The sequence below is a fragment of the Pinus tabuliformis genome, chromosome 2_2 (genome assembly GCF_031772625.1).
Source record: "Pinus tabuliformis cultivar Carrire ecotype Pingquan chromosome 2_2, CPIR1, whole genome shotgun sequence".
Classification (NCBI taxonomy): Eukaryota; Viridiplantae; Streptophyta; class Pinopsida; order Pinales; family Pinaceae; genus Pinus; species Pinus tabuliformis.
Genome location: NC_142300.1, coordinates 331,164,375 through 331,185,414, shown reverse-complemented (window position 1 = coordinate 331,185,414; position 21,040 = coordinate 331,164,375). Strand labels below are relative to the sequence as shown.

The window sequence follows — 21,040 nt, the reverse complement described above, 5'->3', positions numbered from 1 at the left end:
ATTGGGTAAATATCCCAACCAATGTTGCACGAAGCGGGGGCGAAGCGGAAGCGTTTTTTGGAAACGGGGACGCGGAAGCGTCATTTTCCAAAAATCTAGGAAGCGAAGCGTCCGCGGAAGCGTCTACTATATATATATATATATTTTTAATATATTTTGCATTTATACTCAAAACAAACATCCCAAATAGCAAATTAATTGTAGAAGACATGAAAACATGCATATTGTTGCATAAATCAAGATAGATATAACATCCATTGTACATTAATGATTAATTATTCGAGCATCAACCATTTAGATGCATCAACCATCTAGAATCTAGATTCTTCTCCTCTTGTTTAGCCTTTGCCTCTACCTCGATTGTCTAGGGATATTAGTCAGCATTGCCCAATTTTGATCAAACTATCTAATTCAAGACTTGATTGATCGATGATTTTGACTTGATTGAAAGGTAATTTTTTGCTAAGGGTTTTTTGCTAAGGGCGTGCCGCGTGACAAAGGAGTTCAACAATTAACACCACCAACACTAGGGTACATATAGGGCTTGGTGCTCTTGATTAAATGTTAATCGCATACCTTCATACTTGATATAATCTAATGAAATGCCACAATCCCATTGATCCTGAATTCCTAAAAACTGTTAAGTCTGCTGAATTTTGAATAGGATACGAAATTCTATTTTCTCCATATGAAGTCCAATGAGGCTGGAACCACTCTCAAACATCCTGAGTCATTTCATGGTAATGTTAAAAATTTAAGTAAAAGGATGAAAATGAAAAATAAAGGAGAATGTCACTTTTACTTTAAGAATTTAACATTACCATGAGGGAGCATCTGCTATATTTATATTTTTTTTTGCCTTCATTCGTCACCCTAACCCAAGGTGGACCCACCCCCAACAAGCAAACTCACCTAAAGTTAAAAAAAAATTGAAAAAAAAACGATTTTCTAAACGCTTTTCCGGAAGCGTACGGGAAGCGTACGCTTCCTCCTCCGAAGCGCCATACGAAGCGTGCTTCAGCGCTTCTGTACCATGCTTTCGAATTTCCAGGAAGCGACAAAAAATTCGGAAGCGGCGCTTCCGAATATCGGAAGCGCGCTTCCGGCCAAGCTTCCTAGGCGCTTTCGTACGGGACGCGCTTCGGGGCTTGGAACCTTGGGGGGGGGGGCTTCGTGCAACATTGATCCCAACCAACCACTTTTGGTGGGTTTCCTTCTCGAAAAGATCTTCTGAGCTACCCAAAATTCTAACACTCCCTCTTAGTGAGGAAGGTATTTCCTTCATGCTTCCAACTCCATGACCTTCCTTGCATGCCCATGTTTTTCCTCGCATGAGTCTGTTAATATTCTTAGGGCTTGATTGTTCTTTGCTTTAAATAATTGCATTTCATTATTTGCATATTACATTCACTCCATAACATCTAAACAACATTAACAATTATATAGAAAGAACAATTACATCATTATTACAACGAAACGTAAAGGAACAACGAAATAAAAGCATGCACAAATAAAGACACCATGATTTAGTCGGAGACCAGGGCAAAACCCCATAAGGGGGAAAACCCATAATTCAACTCTTCTTCTTCTATTAGATATTCATCAATTGTTCAACTGAGATACAAAGTACATCTATAATGAGAAGCATCGAAAACACATTGGGACACATAGGACCCTACTTAAGTCAGTTCACAACTTTGATTATATGAACTGACTTCCGGAGAGTCGTTGCCATATCGCTATCTCAAGAAATATTATCATAGATGAGAAAAAGGGTACTATCATAACTGCGACATGCTGTCATCATGATACATCGTACTAAAACTGCAAGGTTACTGTCAAATTCAAGGTTCACAGTTGGAGTCATCCCAATGTCCTATAAATTATGGTTTTTATTCAAGACTTTGTCTTGCTATTGAAGACACTGCTATATAGATTAACTAGCAAGAACTATTGTGAAATACCAAAGGAGATGAATACCTCGTCACTGTAGAAGATAATGTATCATCATAGTTGAGCTACAATAATACTGACACTACTGTAGAGTACCATACTTATGCCACTGTAGAACCTACTGAAGATACGATCCAAAACATGACACAAAGAGTGATGCACAAAGCGATACACATGATGATAATTCCTATGAGGATGATGCCATACTTAACGCTGTGTATCGATGCCAACAAGATTACAAAGAAATCCATACTCACAGAGATGTGTGAGCATTACAGAGTGAGATCATATGTTGTTATAGTCATATCATGCAAAGATCTGATCATGAGACAATAGTGAAATCGAATGCCAATACAATGAGCGAGATCATATGAAGAGTGAGAGCATACTGAGGCAAAGCAAGAGCATATTGAGGCAGAGTGAGAACATATTGAGGAGTGTGAAGCCATATCCAATTAGAGAGCAAGATTATATCCATCCAATCAAAGAGCGAGACCATATTTATTACAGAGACCATATCCAATCATAGGAGCGAAACCATATCTATTACATAGAGCGAGAGCGAGAACATTACTGTAAGACTTTGTCAAGAATCTTGTGCCATGCCAAGAGAAAAATAGAAGACTTATAGCTAGAATGCGAAGACCTGTGCCACCTAAGATCATCCGAAAATCTTAGACCATATGAGCCATCCCAATTGCCAATTGAAGATCAATTCAATAGGGTATATATAGAAGTTTTCAAGTGTGAAGGGTCACAATCATTTGAAGAGCCGACTTGAAGAAAATTTGAATTTCAAAAAATGATTTTCCCTCCAATAGACAAGGCCGACTTAATATGGATAGTCGACTTGTAAAACATAATTCAAATAATAATTGTTAAATATTTTCCAAGACCATGATTGATTTGGGCCATAATTGAGTTTTCCTTTAATAATATTTTTCTTTTATTCCATGAAAACTTTCTTTGGGGCAAAACGGTTTCCCTTTGGAAATTCTTCCCAACGTTGCCTTAGTTTCAATAGAGTCACGACGTTCCTTGCGTAGCAATATCTGTCCTCGCATGTGCCACGTCATCTATGTACTAGGCCTAGCTTTCTCTTGCATGGTCCATGAATGTCCTCACATGCAAAATGACTTTTCCTTGCACCACCATGAATGTTCTCACATGGTCCATGACTGTCCTTGCTTGGGATGAAAACTCCTCTACCTTGTTAGAACCTGAAGATTTAAACTTCCATAGGGCAATTGACAATCCTTCACAGTCTCCCTTTGAAGCTAGACTCCCTCTGAGTCTATAGAACCTCCAGTGGCTCACTCTGCTTCCTGCACACACTCTGATTCGCGTGCTCTTCAAATTAGCTCTGATACCATGCTGAATTTTCCATAGGCCCTATATTTGGTCTGAGGCTAATCATGCACATAAACACACTAGGAACCCTCAACTTACAAGCACTTTGCATAGCGGAAATATTCAGCAGTGAAATCAATTAAGTACACAAAGATTTGAGCCCAAAGCTTGATTATTTTATTAGTTCATCAATAAAAGAATCATGGGGCTCCTGTAACAGGGATCATGGCCCTCAATCACTAGTACAACTAGTATACATAGTTTACAAAACTAGGGCTTGCGATTTGCATCTTCAGATCTGCATTCGGCCCAAAAATACAAGAACATAACTTAATTTACTTGCTATAGCTAGCCTCCAACCCTTTTAGCTCACTTTGTCTTGACACCTGGCAGGTCCTTTGCCTCCTTTGACCATAGAGAAATACCTCCTTATACTCCTTTGTCCACTAGTTGCTCACAAATTATTTGCTCCTTAAAATATACTTCATAATCAACCTCAAAACATCGGCTACTCATAGATATCTTTCTCAATTAAGATCACTTAGAGATCTTTCTCCATTAAGTTCACTGTATGATTAGCCTCAAATCCACTTCAGCACTCACAGAGAATCAACCTTTTAACTCACTATACATTAGCCTTTTACCCTTGTTGTTCAAGGGTCCTTTCTTGAATAGACTTCAAATACCACACTCAACAACTCAAATTCTTCAGAACAGTAGCCCATATAGTCATACGCCTCTTCTTAGGCCTGTAGCGCCTCGACCCTCTTCTATAGATCCTAGAGGCCTCTCAGCCTAAGTTGCACGAAACACCGAAACGTTTCGGAGTTTCCGAAACGGGTATGTTTAGAAACGTCACCTCCCAAAAATGGAAACGCCGGCTGAAACATCACATATGTATATATAAAATATATATATATAAATAAATAGGTGAATAACACATTATCTTGCAAGGAAAAGGGGAATAAAACCCATAGATGACAATTTAAAAGGCTACATTAACTCTAATAGATGATTACATGATGGTCGAGTTTCGGTCAAGTTATAGAGTTTCGGGTACGGGTATGGCCCGAAACGCTAGGTTCTTTGAAGTTTCGTGCAACATAGCTCTCATCCCTCTTTCCTACCTGTGGCCTAGCTTCAAACAGCTGCTACCCTTCTCTGTCTTGTATTCTGAGGCCTTTCAGCCTGCCTCCACAGAAGTCTAGGGCTTCGACCCCCACACACGACATAGATCTGAACCAGCAACGTTGTTTCTCCTTGCCCAGGACCTCAGGCAGAACTCGGCAGCCTCAAGAACTCCTAATGTCAACCATTTTTGCACCTTCCAGTAGATCAGACTTTGGAGAAATAATTTCGGCCTCCTTCTGATACACTTCCACTCCATATCTGCGGCTTCCCTCTTGGCTTATGCTATCACAAGATGAGTTGCTATAGTTTAGTACTATTCACATTCATGGAAACCCTCTAGTTTGCCCTCGATCCTTCCTTAGCATTTCTGTTCACACTGGCTGAGGCACTCGGCCTCCTTCAAAGGCTGTAACAACATGGATGGATCTTCTTCATTAGCCTTGATCATGCCCTAAACAAAATTTGATCTTGCTCTTCAGCCCTCCAAGATCTTGGCTACCTTGCTGCTCTAACCATTTGACTTGGCCTCATAGAATAGACGATAACCTTGCTGCAGTCTTCTTCCAAGAGCAGAACTCGGCCCTCCACTAGGGCACAACTTGCACAAGAGAGGTCACATCTCTCTTGCACACAATGAGCCTCTCCTCAGCTCTCCTCTATTTATCCTTTTCCTTTGGGTCATTTAGGAAACCTCTAGACTTAGGGTTTTAGCCTCTCAACCCATTAGAATAAATAATTATTTTCTTTTGGTCCTAAACCCACTGCCTTGGGTCCAAAACCCCACTTTTGGTTAAATTGCTCAACCAACCACTTTTGGTGGGTATCCTTCTCAGAAATACCTTCCAAGCTACCCAAAATTCTAACAGTCTCGTCAAACTTAGCCAACTTCTAATCCAGGGTCCTATTCCAATCAGGTTTGAAGTTTTGAACCTGGGTTATTAACACAGCAATGCCACATCTCAACCTAGCATAACATTATTAACATTCATGTGACAACATGCTAACATTAATGCTAGATATTGGAGCTCATTTGCTCCTCCAATAGATTTTTTTTTTCAATTTGTGGATGATCATTAATGTTGGGAGTTACTAGCTTGAGTGTGGTGTTAGCTTCACTGCATGCTGGGCATTCGTCATATCATCTGTGTTGGGTTGGAAATGATAGGTGCTAAGCTAGCATATGGAAACAAACTATTAAGGTTTTCTATGGTTCTTGCGGAAGTTCATAATCCTGTGGCTCTATCATGATAAATAGAGACAAGTGTTTCTTGAGATTTCTGATTTATAGCTGACAAGCACAATCTTAATCTTCATTTTCTTTCATACTGGGCATTGGAAAAATGCTGCAGAACAACGAATCTAGAATGAATTCTAACATTGAAACATTTATAGGGTGCCTGCTGTATTGAGGATGTATGCTAAGCACAGCAGTTCATTTTAGGAATAGCTGATGGTCTCTCTACATCTCTTGGCGTGAGTTTTCTTTCTTGATAGATGATCTGGTGCAGCAAGGATGGGAGGTGGGTGTAGGTGGGGTGAAGTGGGTGTTCCCTTTTAGCCATTTTTAATTCATGTCTCCTTTTTATGTTTGGGAGTTCACTCATCTTAAACTCGAGTTGCTTGTGTTTCCTACACTGCCTTCAGACCCTTTTGTAGCAGCTGTGACATAATATATAGAACTTTTTTGAAATGTTACCCAATTGGAAACTCGTGATTAGCAAAAGCAGTCGTCCTGTGGACAAAATACAGGTTTTTAATTTTCTATATCGTTGCAAAAACTTATCTGAATATGATTTAAAAATAGTCATGGAAAAACAATTGATTTTGATCATCACACTTCCTGCAGGTTTATTTTCTGTAGAAAATTGCTTGGTCTGACTTCTTTCAGGATAGTTGAGTTCATTGTCAGCCAGACAAAGGCGTGGTTTAACTTTGGATTATTCTAAAGTTTGTTATTGTTATTTGTGCAGGCTTCAGTTAATGTGCTACAAGTCTCTTTGGGACAAAATTGTAACAAGTGAATTTCCATCGAGTTCCTTCTTTGAATATTTTGGGTTGCGTCCACAACGGTCCTTATCTAAGGATATAAGGAAACACATAGTTGATTCTGGGATTGGGAAGAAGGTATGCATTTTGCACTCAAACAAATTATTTTAAGTACTGTTGAACTGTGCAAGAAAAGGGAGGTACTGGTCAAATTATATAAAATACTAATGTATGCTGTTGTGAATGCCATCAAAGCATGTACTCTATGTGCATAGGTGTTGAGTAAAGAGGGCTACTATTATTTATCTTCTTGAAATCTATTGTGCAATAACGTGTGAATATTCAAAACACAAAATCTTCTCGCACGATTGATTCTCAAGTAAGATTATCTTGCAGCCTGGATGCAAGCATGAAATAGTCATTAGCTCCATTTCTCTTACCAGGATATTCTGAAGCATCCAGCATAAGCATCTTCATGATTTAGAATTTCAGTAATGTGGATGGCTGTTAGATAATTCGTGTTATGCATGCATTTTAATTTTAGTGCTCTTAGATAAGCGTAAGTACCCAAAATGAAAGATCTTGCATCCCAAATTGTATGCAAGGTAAATATCCTTAGCATGAGTTTTTTTCTATGAAGGGTACTGAATATTAAACCATCTCCAAGATCAAAACAATTCATATGTAAGGTAAATCTCCTTAGCATGAGTTTTTTCTATGAATATTACTGAATATTAAACAACCCCCAAGATCAAGACAATTCATATCTCTTGAAGGTATTGTGTGACACAATACTCTTAGCATTACTATATATCGCAGTGGTCGGTGTGGAGATGACACAAAGCTTATTGTGATTGGTTCTAACATTGTATGGAGGTAATAGCAGGAAATGTAGCAGTTCTAATCTTGAAACCATGCGCATATGGTTACCATACTTGTAGAAGTTACGTGAACTTGAGCATTCTTTTCAAAATTATATGAAATTATAAGGCACGTGCCATCAGAATTCTAGAATATGATCTGCGTAACTATATTACGTAGAAATTAAAACACTTGGTTGTATGGTATTTTATAATTTAGGAGAGGTTTTTCCGAGGTTAGTAATATATAGTATTATATTAGAAAATTATGAAGATAAATTATATTAAAAAATAACTTTAAATTTATATATACATATATTTTTAAATTAGTAATAAAAATGATTATTAATTATTACATAAAACTAATAAATATTTATTTATGTAATGTTCCAAACTAGAAAAAATAGTGCTATGCAAAGCGAACAATAAAAACAACACCATAAAATTAAATCAGACCATCAAACCACCAAATTGGCAACCAAATTGCGCTGTCTACTAATTTTATTAAATGGGAAGAGGTGTACAACAAGGTGCTGGAATGTGTGCACCTGGGCTTGCTCTAGGCAAGCTAGAAAAAGCCCAAAATGAACAATAGAACACCCTCCTCAAATCTGCTGGTAATCTGGCCCAAGAGATGCACGGTCACTACCCGGAAGGTGTTGCTGCCTGAAATGATCTGCTGTTAGAGCCTTCCTTGTTGCTCAAAAAATTTTGGGAAATTAATCCCAACCTCTATGCAAGAAACACAGAATAACCAATGAAGGGATTGACCAAATGTTGACCTCGGAATTTTGGCCCAAATTCCCCCTAGCTCCTCTAGCTACTGGCTGAGTTGGGACCCTTGTTTGACCCCACAGATCTGCCTAGAAAATTCTATAAAATTAGGAGCGTACTCCTTGCCAAAAACCCAAAAAAACCCAGAAAGGGTTTCCCTTGGTTCCAAACTTAAAAAATTGGCCCTTCACAGCTTGGCCCTCCAAATACGAATTTTGTCGCTGTGACTGGTCCTGTCTATCTATGCACTCCTAGCTTTAGCCATCCTCTTCAAATGGCCCTCCAAATGATCTCCCAGCTCCCTAGCTCCAAATTCCTAGGATAATGTTGCCTTAACAAATCTCACTCCAATGGCTGCGCAGTCCCTCGCTGCTGTTACTCTCCTTGCTCTATGCTGCTGTTACTCTCCCTGCTCTACGCTGCTAGAACTCAACCTCCTTGCTGCTAATTTCCTATTGCTGTAACTCGACCCTCCTGCTGCTCCTTTCTCTGTGGCTATAACTCAGCATCCTTGTTGTTACTTCCCCTGCTGCTGGAACTGGACTACAGTTGCTATAACTCGTCTCTCTGCTGCTGCTACGAAATTAGATGAAGAAGAAATCCTTCCTACGGTTGGCACTCGAAGTCCAACGAAGCAAGGGTTGAGATCTTCGCTCTGAGACACTCGTGTGATAAACAACACAGTAACCCGGCTAAGCAGCTCGAGAAACTAAGATTGAGTTCAATATGTCAAAAGATGATGAAATGAGGAGCGCTGCCTTTCTTATATAGATTTTGTGGAGCACTTTTCCCTCCATTTTCCCTTCATCGTGGGTCCCTCACTCAACCATCGATTTCCCCTCCATGCAAATAGAACTAGGGAATGCGTATTATCCTAGTGTGGGTGGCCCCCACGTATAACTTAACCACACCGAAATAACTTCTACTAAGTCTAGCTTCCTAATAAAATCGAATGGGCCCCATCACCTCCAAAATTGGCCTCAAAATGTAGAGATTAATCCTGTTCCAAAATAATTTAGGAAGGGACATTATAGTGCTCCCCTCCCAAATGTTGTTTGTCCCCAAGCAACTTCAGTGCTGGATGCTCAAGTATGTGCTCACCCTCCCAAGTACCATCCTCATCTGGCAAGCTCCTCCAATGCACCAAAAATCGCTTCTCCTCAAGCAATGCCTGAACAAGCATCCTCTCTAATTGCTACTCCTCACTATCACTGCAAAATGTGTCAGGGTCCCAGCTGTGCCACTGAATCGTCCCTAACCTCGACACTGTCCTAATATGAAAGAATCCTTCAATACCTGGATCCTAGGCTATCCTGTGCAACATGAAGCTCCCCTCGCTCCACTCACTATCCTACTCGGTACAGGTACTAGAAGTCCCTTGCTCCATCAGTGACTCGCTAAAGCCCAATGGAAGATCTGTATGATATCCCCATGTTGTAACTAGTGCATCCCTAAAGGTTATTGAGATGTCACCATGTTGATGCTGCGCTACTATAAGTATGACATACTTCCCATTGTGCGCAGACAGTATCCTCCTCTCCTAGAACTCGATGGTGGAATACTGATAGAGGCGAGACACATCCTGCCCTGACATCTCCATGATGCCAAAGTCTACCCATCTAAATCTAACTCCGAACCGGTGCAACCACAAAGAAAGCCTGCCTTGCCATCCGATGAAGGCCACTGTGTACCCCCATGTGCCAATCCCAGAGTGAACTAGACCACTCTCTGCCATGACTCCAACCATCACGAGATAGAGTGATCTATCAATCAACTAAATCCTTGCATCCCCTAGTTGGACCTGCTGCAACATAGCTCTGACAACTACAGGAATCCATCCATGCCTCATCTCTAGTCCCTGCATGTGATCAATATATAGGCTCCATATATCGTGGGCTAATTTGATGCATGCTAATTTGCCCTGTGCCTGCCACTGTGTAGTACCGATGATTGCTGGAAGCCACGTGTGCCAAATAGATACCCCCTGAATGCAACCAAAAGATGGGTATCTGATACTCGTAATCGACTCAGGGTGTGTGGATCCCTCCTATCCCTGCCAACCATTTCCCCTAGGTTTTCCATCTGCCCTCTCGATAATGTGCCAATATAAGGTCTGTAGCCCGGACACATACTGGAAAACTACTTCAGCTGTACCCGATATCCTCTACTCATGCATGGTCTCGACATGCCCTGAGAAAAGAGTGACACATGTCTCCCTCGTGATTAGCTCCCTAGACGTAGGCTCGGTGATGAACGATATGCCACCCCTACAAATGATCAGCTCATCCCCCAACTTGTGGTTGTCAATTGACGCACCAACCCAATGCCACTGCTGAAAAGTCTCCCCCCTAGTGTGCTAAGTGTCACCCAAATATCTCGGGTGAGCTCCTCGTCCCTCACTGCTCATGCCCAGAGTGTAGAAAGTTGACAGCAAAATCGATTGTGCCCGTGAGGGATGTAGAAGAGGGTCAGGTGTGTGAGTCCCCGCGGATACCATCAAGTATCACTCATCTATGTCCCCGTCGATCCTGGCTGAACTACGCCCAAAGGTATACTCGGTGTTTCCATCTGAGGGTCTCCCTGGAGGCAACACTCTAAGACCTCGTTGTGTAGCAATATACACCCCTGCATACCACTGATCATCCTAGTACTTCTGGACATGCCACTGTACACCGTGACCTACCCCTATACATCGCTGGATACCCTCGACTACGGCTATGCCATCTTGCACCATCCTGTGTCCCGCCTGTGTCCTTGTACTTGTCACTCCTCGCATGTACTCAATGCAATGTGAGGCACTCCCACTCCACAACGCAGTCCAACATACTATGACACACCCCCATGCGTTTCCATGCCCATCTGCAGACCACTGCTCCACGCTTGATGCTCCTACCCATCCTTGAATGAGATGGCCTAAAGCTGTGTCCATATGCGTTGGTCCGCATCCAAACCGTATCATCACCTCTACTGTCACATCACCATGCTCTCCGATGAGGGGACCTCCCCTCCAAGTCGTCTCTAAGGGACCCAAGAAGTGAATCTCCCTAGGTGTCAGCAACGATGCCACCACTGCTCTACTCCTCTGTGTCCCACACAAATGCGAAGAATCCCTAGCTCCATACAAGGCACCGTCTGGTGGCCTGCCAATGCCAGCTTCTTCGACAAACTCCTGCCAGAGTACGCTGATCACCTAGTGATGCTGTGTACAAATGCCATACCAAGACAACCAAAAGAGTCTGTCCATAAACTGGTTGGCCATTGGTGCTGACCAAGACTCCCCTAGCGAATGTGCATGCTCAACTGCTAGGTCAACTATACCATCCAGGTTGTAGTCAACCGGCATACATGGGAAATGATAGGTAGTCCCACCGAGAACCCAATGCCAGTTTGCGTTGCTGGTATCCCAAGTGCCTGGAAGCTCCTACTGAGCTACACCCAGGTCCACCACCATCTCCATAGCCCACTCCACAGGGTACCAACTCAGAATCTCTCGCCATCCAACCCCAAGAGAGGGATCGAATGCACGAACTCTTGCACATAGAACAACCCCAACATGCGGGTGTTGCACCCTGTGCAACTCAGGTCGTCTCATCTCGCTATCCTGGTCAATACATGAAATCTAACTATGTAGCTTTGTCTCTCTCTATCCAATGGGCCAAGGTAACCTAACAGTGCTTCCAACCTCGTCTATGTATGCTAAAAGAGGGTTGCTCTAATGCCCCAACGTGCACTCTAGTTGCACTAGTAGGGAATCCAACTGCTCCCCAACGTGAGTCAATTTGGCCGTGGACTTGACAAAAATCTCTCTCATGCCCTCTAGCTCTTCGTTTTGCTGTAGAATAGCATCACACACTAACGCGACCTTCCTTTGTAATGCTAGAAGGTCGGCCTGACACTGGTGGAACTGCCATTGGCATCTATCACCTGTAAACTCGGTCACAACTCCAGATACCTCAACAATTGTTGGCATCTCGCCCATGGGTGGCACCCCCTCAATAGATGGCTCTATGTGTGCAGGCCCTATCGTCTCCACCAAGGTGTCAATTGGGGCTATCAAAGAGGTCTCTAATAAAGGTGACCCTTGCATCACACCGGGTATATCAATGTGCTCCTCACCATTCTGTGGGCTCTCAGCATCATGCTCAACCTCCTCCTCAGGCTCCTGATATCTAAAGCCAGATCTCCATCAGTAAAAGCGCTCCCTGGTCTCATCCTCTAACCGTCTCTGTCCTGCCTGCTCCTTTTCAGGAGATCTAGTGTGCTGATCTGATCAGCTTTCCCCACATGATGTAGATCGCTGCACCCGCATGGCTTGCTCACCTCTAACGTCTCTGTTGGAAGGATGAGGATAGGTTTGGTCTGTCACCCTCCTCAACTGGGCCAACCTCTTATTGTCCCAATCAATTCTACCCCAGAATTTCTGCATACTGGATTTCCCTTGAGCCATTGGTTTGTCTCCGGTTTCATCCGTCATTGTGCACTCATACCCAAAGCTTCCATGATCTTTTGGCTAATTTCCCACAGCTGGGCCAAGATCATGCTTTGATACCACTGTAATGTTCCAAACTAGAAAAAATAGTGCTATGCAAAGCGAACAATAAAAACACCACCATAAAATTAAATCAGACCATCCGAGCACAAAATTGGCAACCAAACTGCGTTGTCTACTCATTTTATTAAATGGGAAGAGGTGTACAACAAGGTACTGGAATGTGTGCACCTGCGCTTGCTCTAGGCAAACTAGAAAAAGTCCAAAATGAACAATGGAACACCCTCCTCAAATTTGTTGGTAATCTGGCCCAAGAGCTACGTGGTTACTGCCTAGAATATGTTGTTGCTTGAAATGATCTGTTGTTAGAGCCTTCCCCGTTGCTCAAAAAATTCTGGGAAATTAATCCTAGCCTCTACACAAGAAACCCAGAATAACCCACGAAGGGATTGGCCAAATTTTGACCTCAGAATTGTGGCCCAAATTCCCCCTAGCTCCTCTAGCTGCTGGCTGAGTTGGGACCCCTGTTTGACCCCTCAGATCTGCCAGAAAATTCTATAAAACTAGGAGCGTACTCCTTGCCAAAAACCCAGAAAAATCTAGAAAGGTGTTGAAGAAAGTTTAACTAGGTTTGGTCTTCATAAATGTAATTTTGACATTTGTATTTATTCAAGAAAAGAGAAAATAATTTTATATTATTTGTCAATGAGTTTCTTGCTTATTGAAGTAGGTCATGCACATGTTTAAGTGCTTCTAGGAAGTCAAAGTGTCAATGTATTTATGTAAGACCCTTAGAGGGCATGTTACACTATGTATAAGGTTGTATAAGGTCAAAGGAATACCTCCAAGACAAGTGCAAGTCCTCTCCATACAACAACGTCCTCCAAAAGGAAGCTAAATGATGAAAATGATGAGAAAACAGTCAAGTTGGCCTAAAGACATGATGTTGGCCTAATGTCGGCCCAAAGGAGGGACAATCCTCTATATATAGAGGCTTTCCACTCCCCCGCAACATCCTTTATCAATCTTTGGAATCATAAAAGAAAAGTAGCCGAGAAAGTGAGGTAAAAACCTAGACTAAAGGGTCTCTAAGACAAGCGAAGGAAGGAGGAAGAAGGCCGAAGTGAGGAGGATTATTTCTAGGGCTAGAAACAGTCACACGTGTGAAGAAGAGGAGGGTAAGTCTGTGGCATAACAACAACTAGAGAACAGTCCCTGAAATATCATTGTTTGGGTGAGAAATCAAGTCTACAAGGACTCCCAAGCCTAGCGAAGGAGCCTATCTCTCTAGCGAAGGAAAAGGACCCTAATTCTCTAGGGTTCCTACCATATGTGGCAAAACTAGGGCTGTTGTTCAGTCACATCAAGTTTGCAGACCTATCTCAAGAAGAATCTCGTCTCCTTAAGTGAAAGAACATCTCGAAGAAAGGAAGAAGAATATCTCATCAAGAAGCTAACATAACCAAGGTCTATCTCTAGACAAAGCAACGAAGAAAAAGGACGAAGTGCTGGGGAGCAAAGTGAAGAAGGAAGTCTATGTGTTGGGAAACATAGTGTAGAAAAGAGGAAGGACTTAACTTGTGCTTGGAGGACATCCTAGTCAGGGGTCTAGGGTTTGGCATTAGTCAATAAGAAGCTTCAATAAGAGAAACTTACCGAAGGGTTTTCCTCTCTAAGAGAGAGGTTTTGGCCTTGGCAGAGAGCCAACATTTGTGTTCTTGTCTTTTTGATTTTGATAGTAGTTTGATGAAACACACACTATAATAATAAGAAGAAGATCATGCTAAGATAATTGTAAAAGTGCATCACAAATTGTTATCAAGCAGTGAAGAATCCTAACAAACACTAGTGCCCTTCATTCTTCAACATGGTATCAGAGCTAAGGTTACACATCAAAGAAAGGGCATCTCAAGAACACTCATTAAGGAAGAACATCCTCAAAAGTTGAAGCATCTAGCCAACAAGTCTCTATCACGTCAAGGACAAGAAGGTCTACCATTTATCTTTCATCAAGAAAGACTACAAAGCAAGAAGAAGAGCCTTACACAAAGGCACCTACAAGAAGAGAAGATCAAAGAAGGACCTACATCAAGCTACAAGTCATCAAGCAAATCTCATCATCAAGCAAGTTCACTTGGAGAAAGCAACTTGGAGAACATTAAGATCTAAGGAAGGCAAGCCATCAAGTCTTCAAGGAGAAAGCAAGTCTACTACATTTCAAAATCTATCAAGTATATGTCCCCTTCTGAATATACATCAATGTCTTTTTGCAAGGAATGCAACAAATTGGTAGGTACCAATAACTTTCTTGCATGGAAGAAGATGACTGATTTATCTCTCAAGGAGAATGAACTCCGGGAACACATCAAAGGGAATGTTACTATTCTTGCTAAGGAACAAACTCAAGCCTTAGTCAAGTATAATAAGGATAAGACAAGATCTCAAAGGATTCTAATAGAATCCATCAAAGACTCTCATTCCTTATGTCTCCAAACTTGAAACATCAAAAGAAATCTATGATAAACTAGTAGAGCTATTCTCGGTAAGCACAGCTGGAGAAGTGATATCTCTACGAAATGAATTGTACAAAATGAAGATATCAAAGGAAGGAATAGCTCCCTACTTCATGAAGATCTCTGAGATGAGGGATCAACTTCAAGAGCTAGGGGAAGTCATGTCTGACAAAGAAATGACAACTGTAGTACTCAATGCTCTACCTGAGGATTGGGGCAACTTCACATCAAGCATATATGCAAAGAAGGAAGCCACCCCACTAAGTGAAATGTGGTCTCTATGCAAGATAGAGGAAACAAGACTCAAAGCAAAAGAGGATGTGGGATCAAAGGAGCAAGCATTTGCTACCATGGCCAAGAGAAAGGGAAAATTTGGCAAATTTGGTCCATGAAGAACAAACAACAAAGATATGTCCAAAATCCAATGCTATGGATGCCAAGAATATGGACACTACAAAAGGAATTGTCCTAAACAACAACAAAAGAAAAAGGGAAGAAGCTTATTTGATCCAAGAAATGAAAGAAGAAGACAAGAATCAAAAGAAGGAAGATCCTCCAGATCTCTACTATGACTAAGTCTACTTCTTTACTTGAGGTCTTCTTTCAAGGCTTTGAGTAGGATAAAAGCATGTAGGAATAGAATAAATGGAATGGCTAGAAACATCTTCTAGAATCTAGAAGCATGATGTACATAGAGTTCAAAATATTCATGTAGAAGGAGCATTTATAATAGAACAAAATGCATGGTTAGAAATATCTTCTAGAATATAGGAGCATGGTAGATATAGCTCAAGATATTCATGTAGAAGGAGCATACCTAGAATAGGACCTCATCCACAATGAAAGAAAATTGATCATGATTAAGAATCTTAGAAGACCTCCATCATCAAAAGGAAAGAAACATTTGCAGGGTAAGGGTCTTCAAGATCCTATGATGGAATCTTCAAAAGAAGATTCATAAGCAAAAGCAGATGTCTCATTGGGAACCCCATTCATGGGATTCAAGAAAAGGATGATATGCAGGCAAACTAAGATGGAGCAAGAAGGGTCATATCAAGGAAAACCAAATGAAGCTAAGATGATCAAAGGAGAATCAAGATGAGGTATGTATGCATCAAGTTTAGTCATGTTATTATATGTATATTATTGAGTCATGGGAATAGTTCTATGACATGATCGAGTATGAAAGAATCTCTTTCACCAATGACATGCTCGAAGGCCTGTACTACAATGCAATGAAGGTCAACAAAAGAAATACTCACATAAGGAGTATAAAATCGCTGACTAAGAAGCAAGTAAAGAAGGAACGTTGACTAGTCCTAGAAGCAAGCAATGAAGAAGTGCTCTCACAAGGAGCATAAGGTGGTTGGCCAATCTATCCAAGAAGAAGCAAGTGAAGAAAGGGATCAAGCATGTGAAGAACACCATGATCATCAAGAATCACTATCTAAGAAGATACTTTGAAGACATCTCCCGGAAGAAGGCATGACAACTCTGACAAAGGAAGAGAAAGATCAAAGGACCCTTGACACCTGTGAAGGCCTTGGAGATATGAAAGGTGCAAATAACTGATTCTACTCTACGAAGATGTCATGATGAAGAAGCCATCTAGCAAAAGCACCATTTAATGTTGAATCAATATCAAGATGAAGTCATGAAGGGCTACTAGATCAAAGCATGGGAACAAACAAGTATAAAGAAGCATCCATGTGAAGAGTAGTCCGAAGCATAGACAAAATGACAAGGAATAACTAGATGACAAGAGAACTTGATATATGACAAGAAGGCCACTTTCCACGAAGGAAGCAATGACATGACAAACCAGGAAGGAAAGTGATCGATGGATGGTGCCCTACCAGGAAGAAGTTCGACCAAAGACTTCATGACATCAAAGGAAGGAAGGAGATCAAGCAACTGGAGGACCCATGAAGAAGAAGTTGTTGATGAATGGACAAGTCCGTAGCTAAGAGGGAGTTATAGCAAGTTCCCAATTACAAAGGAACTTGGACAAGTACCTTGTCAGAAGATACTTGGGCATGTCTTCCTCAATTGAGAGGAAGTGATAGACACACCATTCTTGTCTTCACTTGGGAAGAAAGAATGGGAGGATTGGGTAATCATTTGGCATTTGATACTCTTTGAGAATGTGTAGGGCATCCAAGACAAGAGTAGGCAAGAGGATCGATATTCTTTGGGCTAGGAACTCAAGATAAGAATAGTCTTAGAAGGTCATACTCAGTGAACACCCGTGTGGGTATGTACCTTGAGAGACAATGAATAAGGTGTCTATAAGTCATTGGTCTCACCAACATTGTGCTCTGATCTATTGAGAGATAGAGCTGTCAGTCAAGGCTTTGCTATGAAAACAATGTTGGTCACTATGATGCTATAACAGATGGATTGCCAATCTGGTTTCTCTTATGTGAATTCTTCAAGATTGAAAAATAGCCAAACACCCTGTAATGATTTATGAATACCTCCCAGTTAAGAGGGAGTGTTGAAGAAAGTGTAACTAGTAATAGAGTTCAGGCTTCTGTGATCCATATCAAGTTAGAGAAAAATTCTTCGGCGAAAATCACATGGAATACCATTTGTCGACGCGTTTCGAACCAACTTGTCCTGACGATGAACCACACTAGTTGGTTCGAAAAGCGTCGACAAATGGTATTCCATGTGATTTTCGCCGAAGAATTTTTCTCTAAAGTGAAACTAGGTTCGGTCTTCATAAATGTGTTGATTTTTGCATAGTATCGGATGTGCTCTAGCTCTGAAATTTTGTGGAGGGGCTAGAACACATGAATTCTCCAAGACCCAGAAATCGTTTGGTGAAATTCCACCCAGATTGTATTTTATTAAAATCAGTGTTGCACACATCGCGATCGGGATTTAATCGGCGCCGGGAAAAAAGCGGAAAAAATCGTTAAAATCGGGAAAAAATCGGAAAAAAGCGGGAAAAAATCGTTTGGCACAAAAATATTCATTTTTTTTCAATTTTTTTCAATTTTTTTAATATCTAAACCATCTACAACATAAAATAAATACATTGACACATAAATATGATAAAAAAACTAATATATAAGATGTTTAATATCATTTCTAGCGCTAAAATCACACATAACATTGAATCATGTCCTGAATAGTAAGTCCTGAGTCCCAAGTCCAACTCAGCCTCAAAATATCAACAAAAAATATGATAATGTATCTCATCATGTCATAATGTCATATACAATAAAATGAAAGTCTAATCCTATTGATTTCCTCTGCCCCTCTTGCGAGAAAATGGCACAACTTTCTCTTTCCCTCTAGATGTAGAAGCTGGTGCCTGTGGTGGTGGAAATGGCAGTGGAGTCTGACGTGCTCTAGAAGCTGAAGAACTAGTAGTAGCAGCTACAGGAGGCTGAGGTGGACGGAGACCACGTCCTCTACTGGTGGTAGTGGTAGCCCGGGTAGCCCTGGTAGGCGGTGTCACCTCCTCTTCCTGCTCCTCCAACTCCTCCTCCTCCTGCTCCTGCTCCTGCTCCTGCTCCTCCTCCTCCCCCTCATCCTGCACTAACCAATCCTCAGTGGGATCCATGAGAGGCCTCTCGGTCTCAACCCTCCATTCAGCAGTGGTGTCAATCCCATCCAATGAGATGGCTTCCGTATCAGGTGTCTTCTCTAGTTGTTTCACCCACAATCGAAGATTGTAGTAGACATAGACCATGTCATTAAGTCTATGGGACTCCAACCTGTACAAAGTTCATGAAATAATAAATTAATAATTAATATTATAAAAAAAATATTGTTTAAAACTTTAATGAATTCAAAAATTTATTTGGAAATTTGCAATATTTTAAATGTTTAAGTGTTAACCTATTGCGCTTCTTGTTGTGTATTTTTTCAAATACACTCCAATTGCGCTCACATCCCGAGGAGCTGCATGTTTGGCTAAGGATGCGTATGGCAAGATTTTGCAAAAGGGGTACTCTGCCACCATACATCTTCCACCATGCGTCTACAACAAAATTACAAATAAAATTTTAAATAAACATAAGAAAAAAATGGAATTTGAAGAAACAATGAAATTTGAAACAAAGTACATACTACAAACTAAAAAATACCTGGCATTTTAACCGTCCTATCAATGACAGCCATCTCAAAGCCAAATAAGCCACCTGACAACTTATATTGCTCAATTTGTCTAGAGATCTCCATACGTTCTTCTGAAGATCTCACCATCTTCTGGACACAGGTTAATAATCCTTCCATGACCTCAACATCAAAATTAAACCCACATGCATAAGAAAATGCAGGGTTCAGGAAAAGCCCAGCAGCATGAATGGGACGATGGAGTGTGTTGTTCCATCGCTCATCAATGACGTTCCATAGAAGGAGTTGTCTCTGGAACCCATCATCTCCCTTGTCATCATAGTAGGACCGAATGGCTTCTTTGGCCCTATCCATGGCTTCATACAAATAGCCCATTGCGGGCTTCTCACCATCAACCAACCGAAGAACCTTTACCAAAGGTTCTGTAACAGCGCACACCTCCTGCACTCCCGCCCAGAAGTCCTCCTGGTATGAAACTACTCTGCAGACGGCCTCTCCTTCTGGTTTGCGGCTCATTGACGAAGCACGCCACTCCTCTGAAAGAAACATTCTCTTCAAATCCCACATAGAATTCAAGAGGGATTGAAGAGATATGAAACTCGTCGCAAACCGTGTAATGGCGGGGCGCACCAACTCTTTGTTGTTGGTGCATTTTCTCATCAAGCTAAGCACAGATGTGTGATTGTAAATAAATTTTGTGATGCTTTTTGATGAGTCAACAACCTCTTTGACAAAGGGAATTTTCCCAATGTCCTCTAACATCAAATCAATACAATGGGCAGCACAAGGTGTCCAAAATAAAGCAGGATGCCTGTCCATAAGCATTCTACCAGCAGCAACATAATTTGCAGCATTGTCCGTTATGACTTGGACAACATTTTCTGCACCCACCTCCAAAATAAACACATCCAGCAAATCACATAAAGTTCTTGCATCTTTGATTTGATGAGTTGCATCAACAGATTTGATAAACATAGTCCCCAAGGGACAACTAACCAAGAAGTTTATAAGGGTTCTCCCCTTTTGGTCAGTCCAACCATCTGACATAACAGTGCATCCTGTTTGTGCCCATGATGCCCTAAAATCCTCCAATCTTTGGGTGCAGTCACGCTTTTCATCTTGAAGAAGCCGGCCTCTGAAATCATGAAGAGAAGGGAGTTTGTACCCCGGGCCAACACTGGCAATAGCATCAACAGTAGGTTGGAAAAATGGATTATTCCTTATAATGCTGAAAGGAATATCACTCCAGAGGAGAAATTTTGTCATCAACTTGTCAGCTTTTTCTTTTTCAGTTCTTTTTAGCATTGAACCAATATTTGGTTGTGAACCAGGTGTGGTTCGAGGAACAAAATATGATGATGCAGCTACCGGATTGACTGACGCTGCAGTAGAACCTGTGCCACTTGGCCCACTTCCTTCAGCTGACCTTTTTAGTTGCCTTTTGAGTTCTTCTTTGGCGTCTCTAGTGTGCTCTAATTCTCCCAATGCTCTCATGGCTTTTTGGATAATTTCAGCATTTGTCTTTAGACAGGGCCCCACATCACGTCCAGGGATTTGTGCAAGGTGGAACTTCAACCTGTACACCCCCCCGAATATTTCCTTTCCACACAACTTGCAATACAAGTTTTGTCTATCATTCGGAGTTTTAGGGTCACCATATTCCCAGAAAGGATCCAATTTCCTTGGCATGTTTGTTTTTGAATTTTGAATTTGCAAACCTATGGAAAAATAAGGATTAGGAAATAGGAATTTAGGATTACATAAATGATAATAGTAAATACAAATTACAATTTAGCATTTGCAAAATTACAAGCTAATTATTTCCAAAATCCCAATTTCTAAACCCAAGTTACCCAATCAAATGCCAAAAAACAATGAAAAATAAAAAAAAATAA

The 21,040-nt window shown here is 41.2% G+C and overlaps 1 protein-coding gene across 2 annotated transcripts in view; it reads left to right on the top strand.

Annotated features, from left to right (window-relative positions):
* Positions 1 to 21,040, top strand: part of LOC149192623 (exonuclease V, chloroplastic-like) — a 210,594-nt gene that overhangs the window by 173,110 nt on the left and 16,444 nt on the right. For both annotated transcript variants that reach the window (XM_089404657.1, XM_089404656.1), the window contains one exon: positions 6,405 to 6,558. In XM_089404657.1, the coding sequence (XP_089260783.1) occupies positions 6,405 to 6,558 (154 nt within the window). The remainder of the gene's footprint in view (positions 1 to 6,404; positions 6,559 to 21,040) is intronic.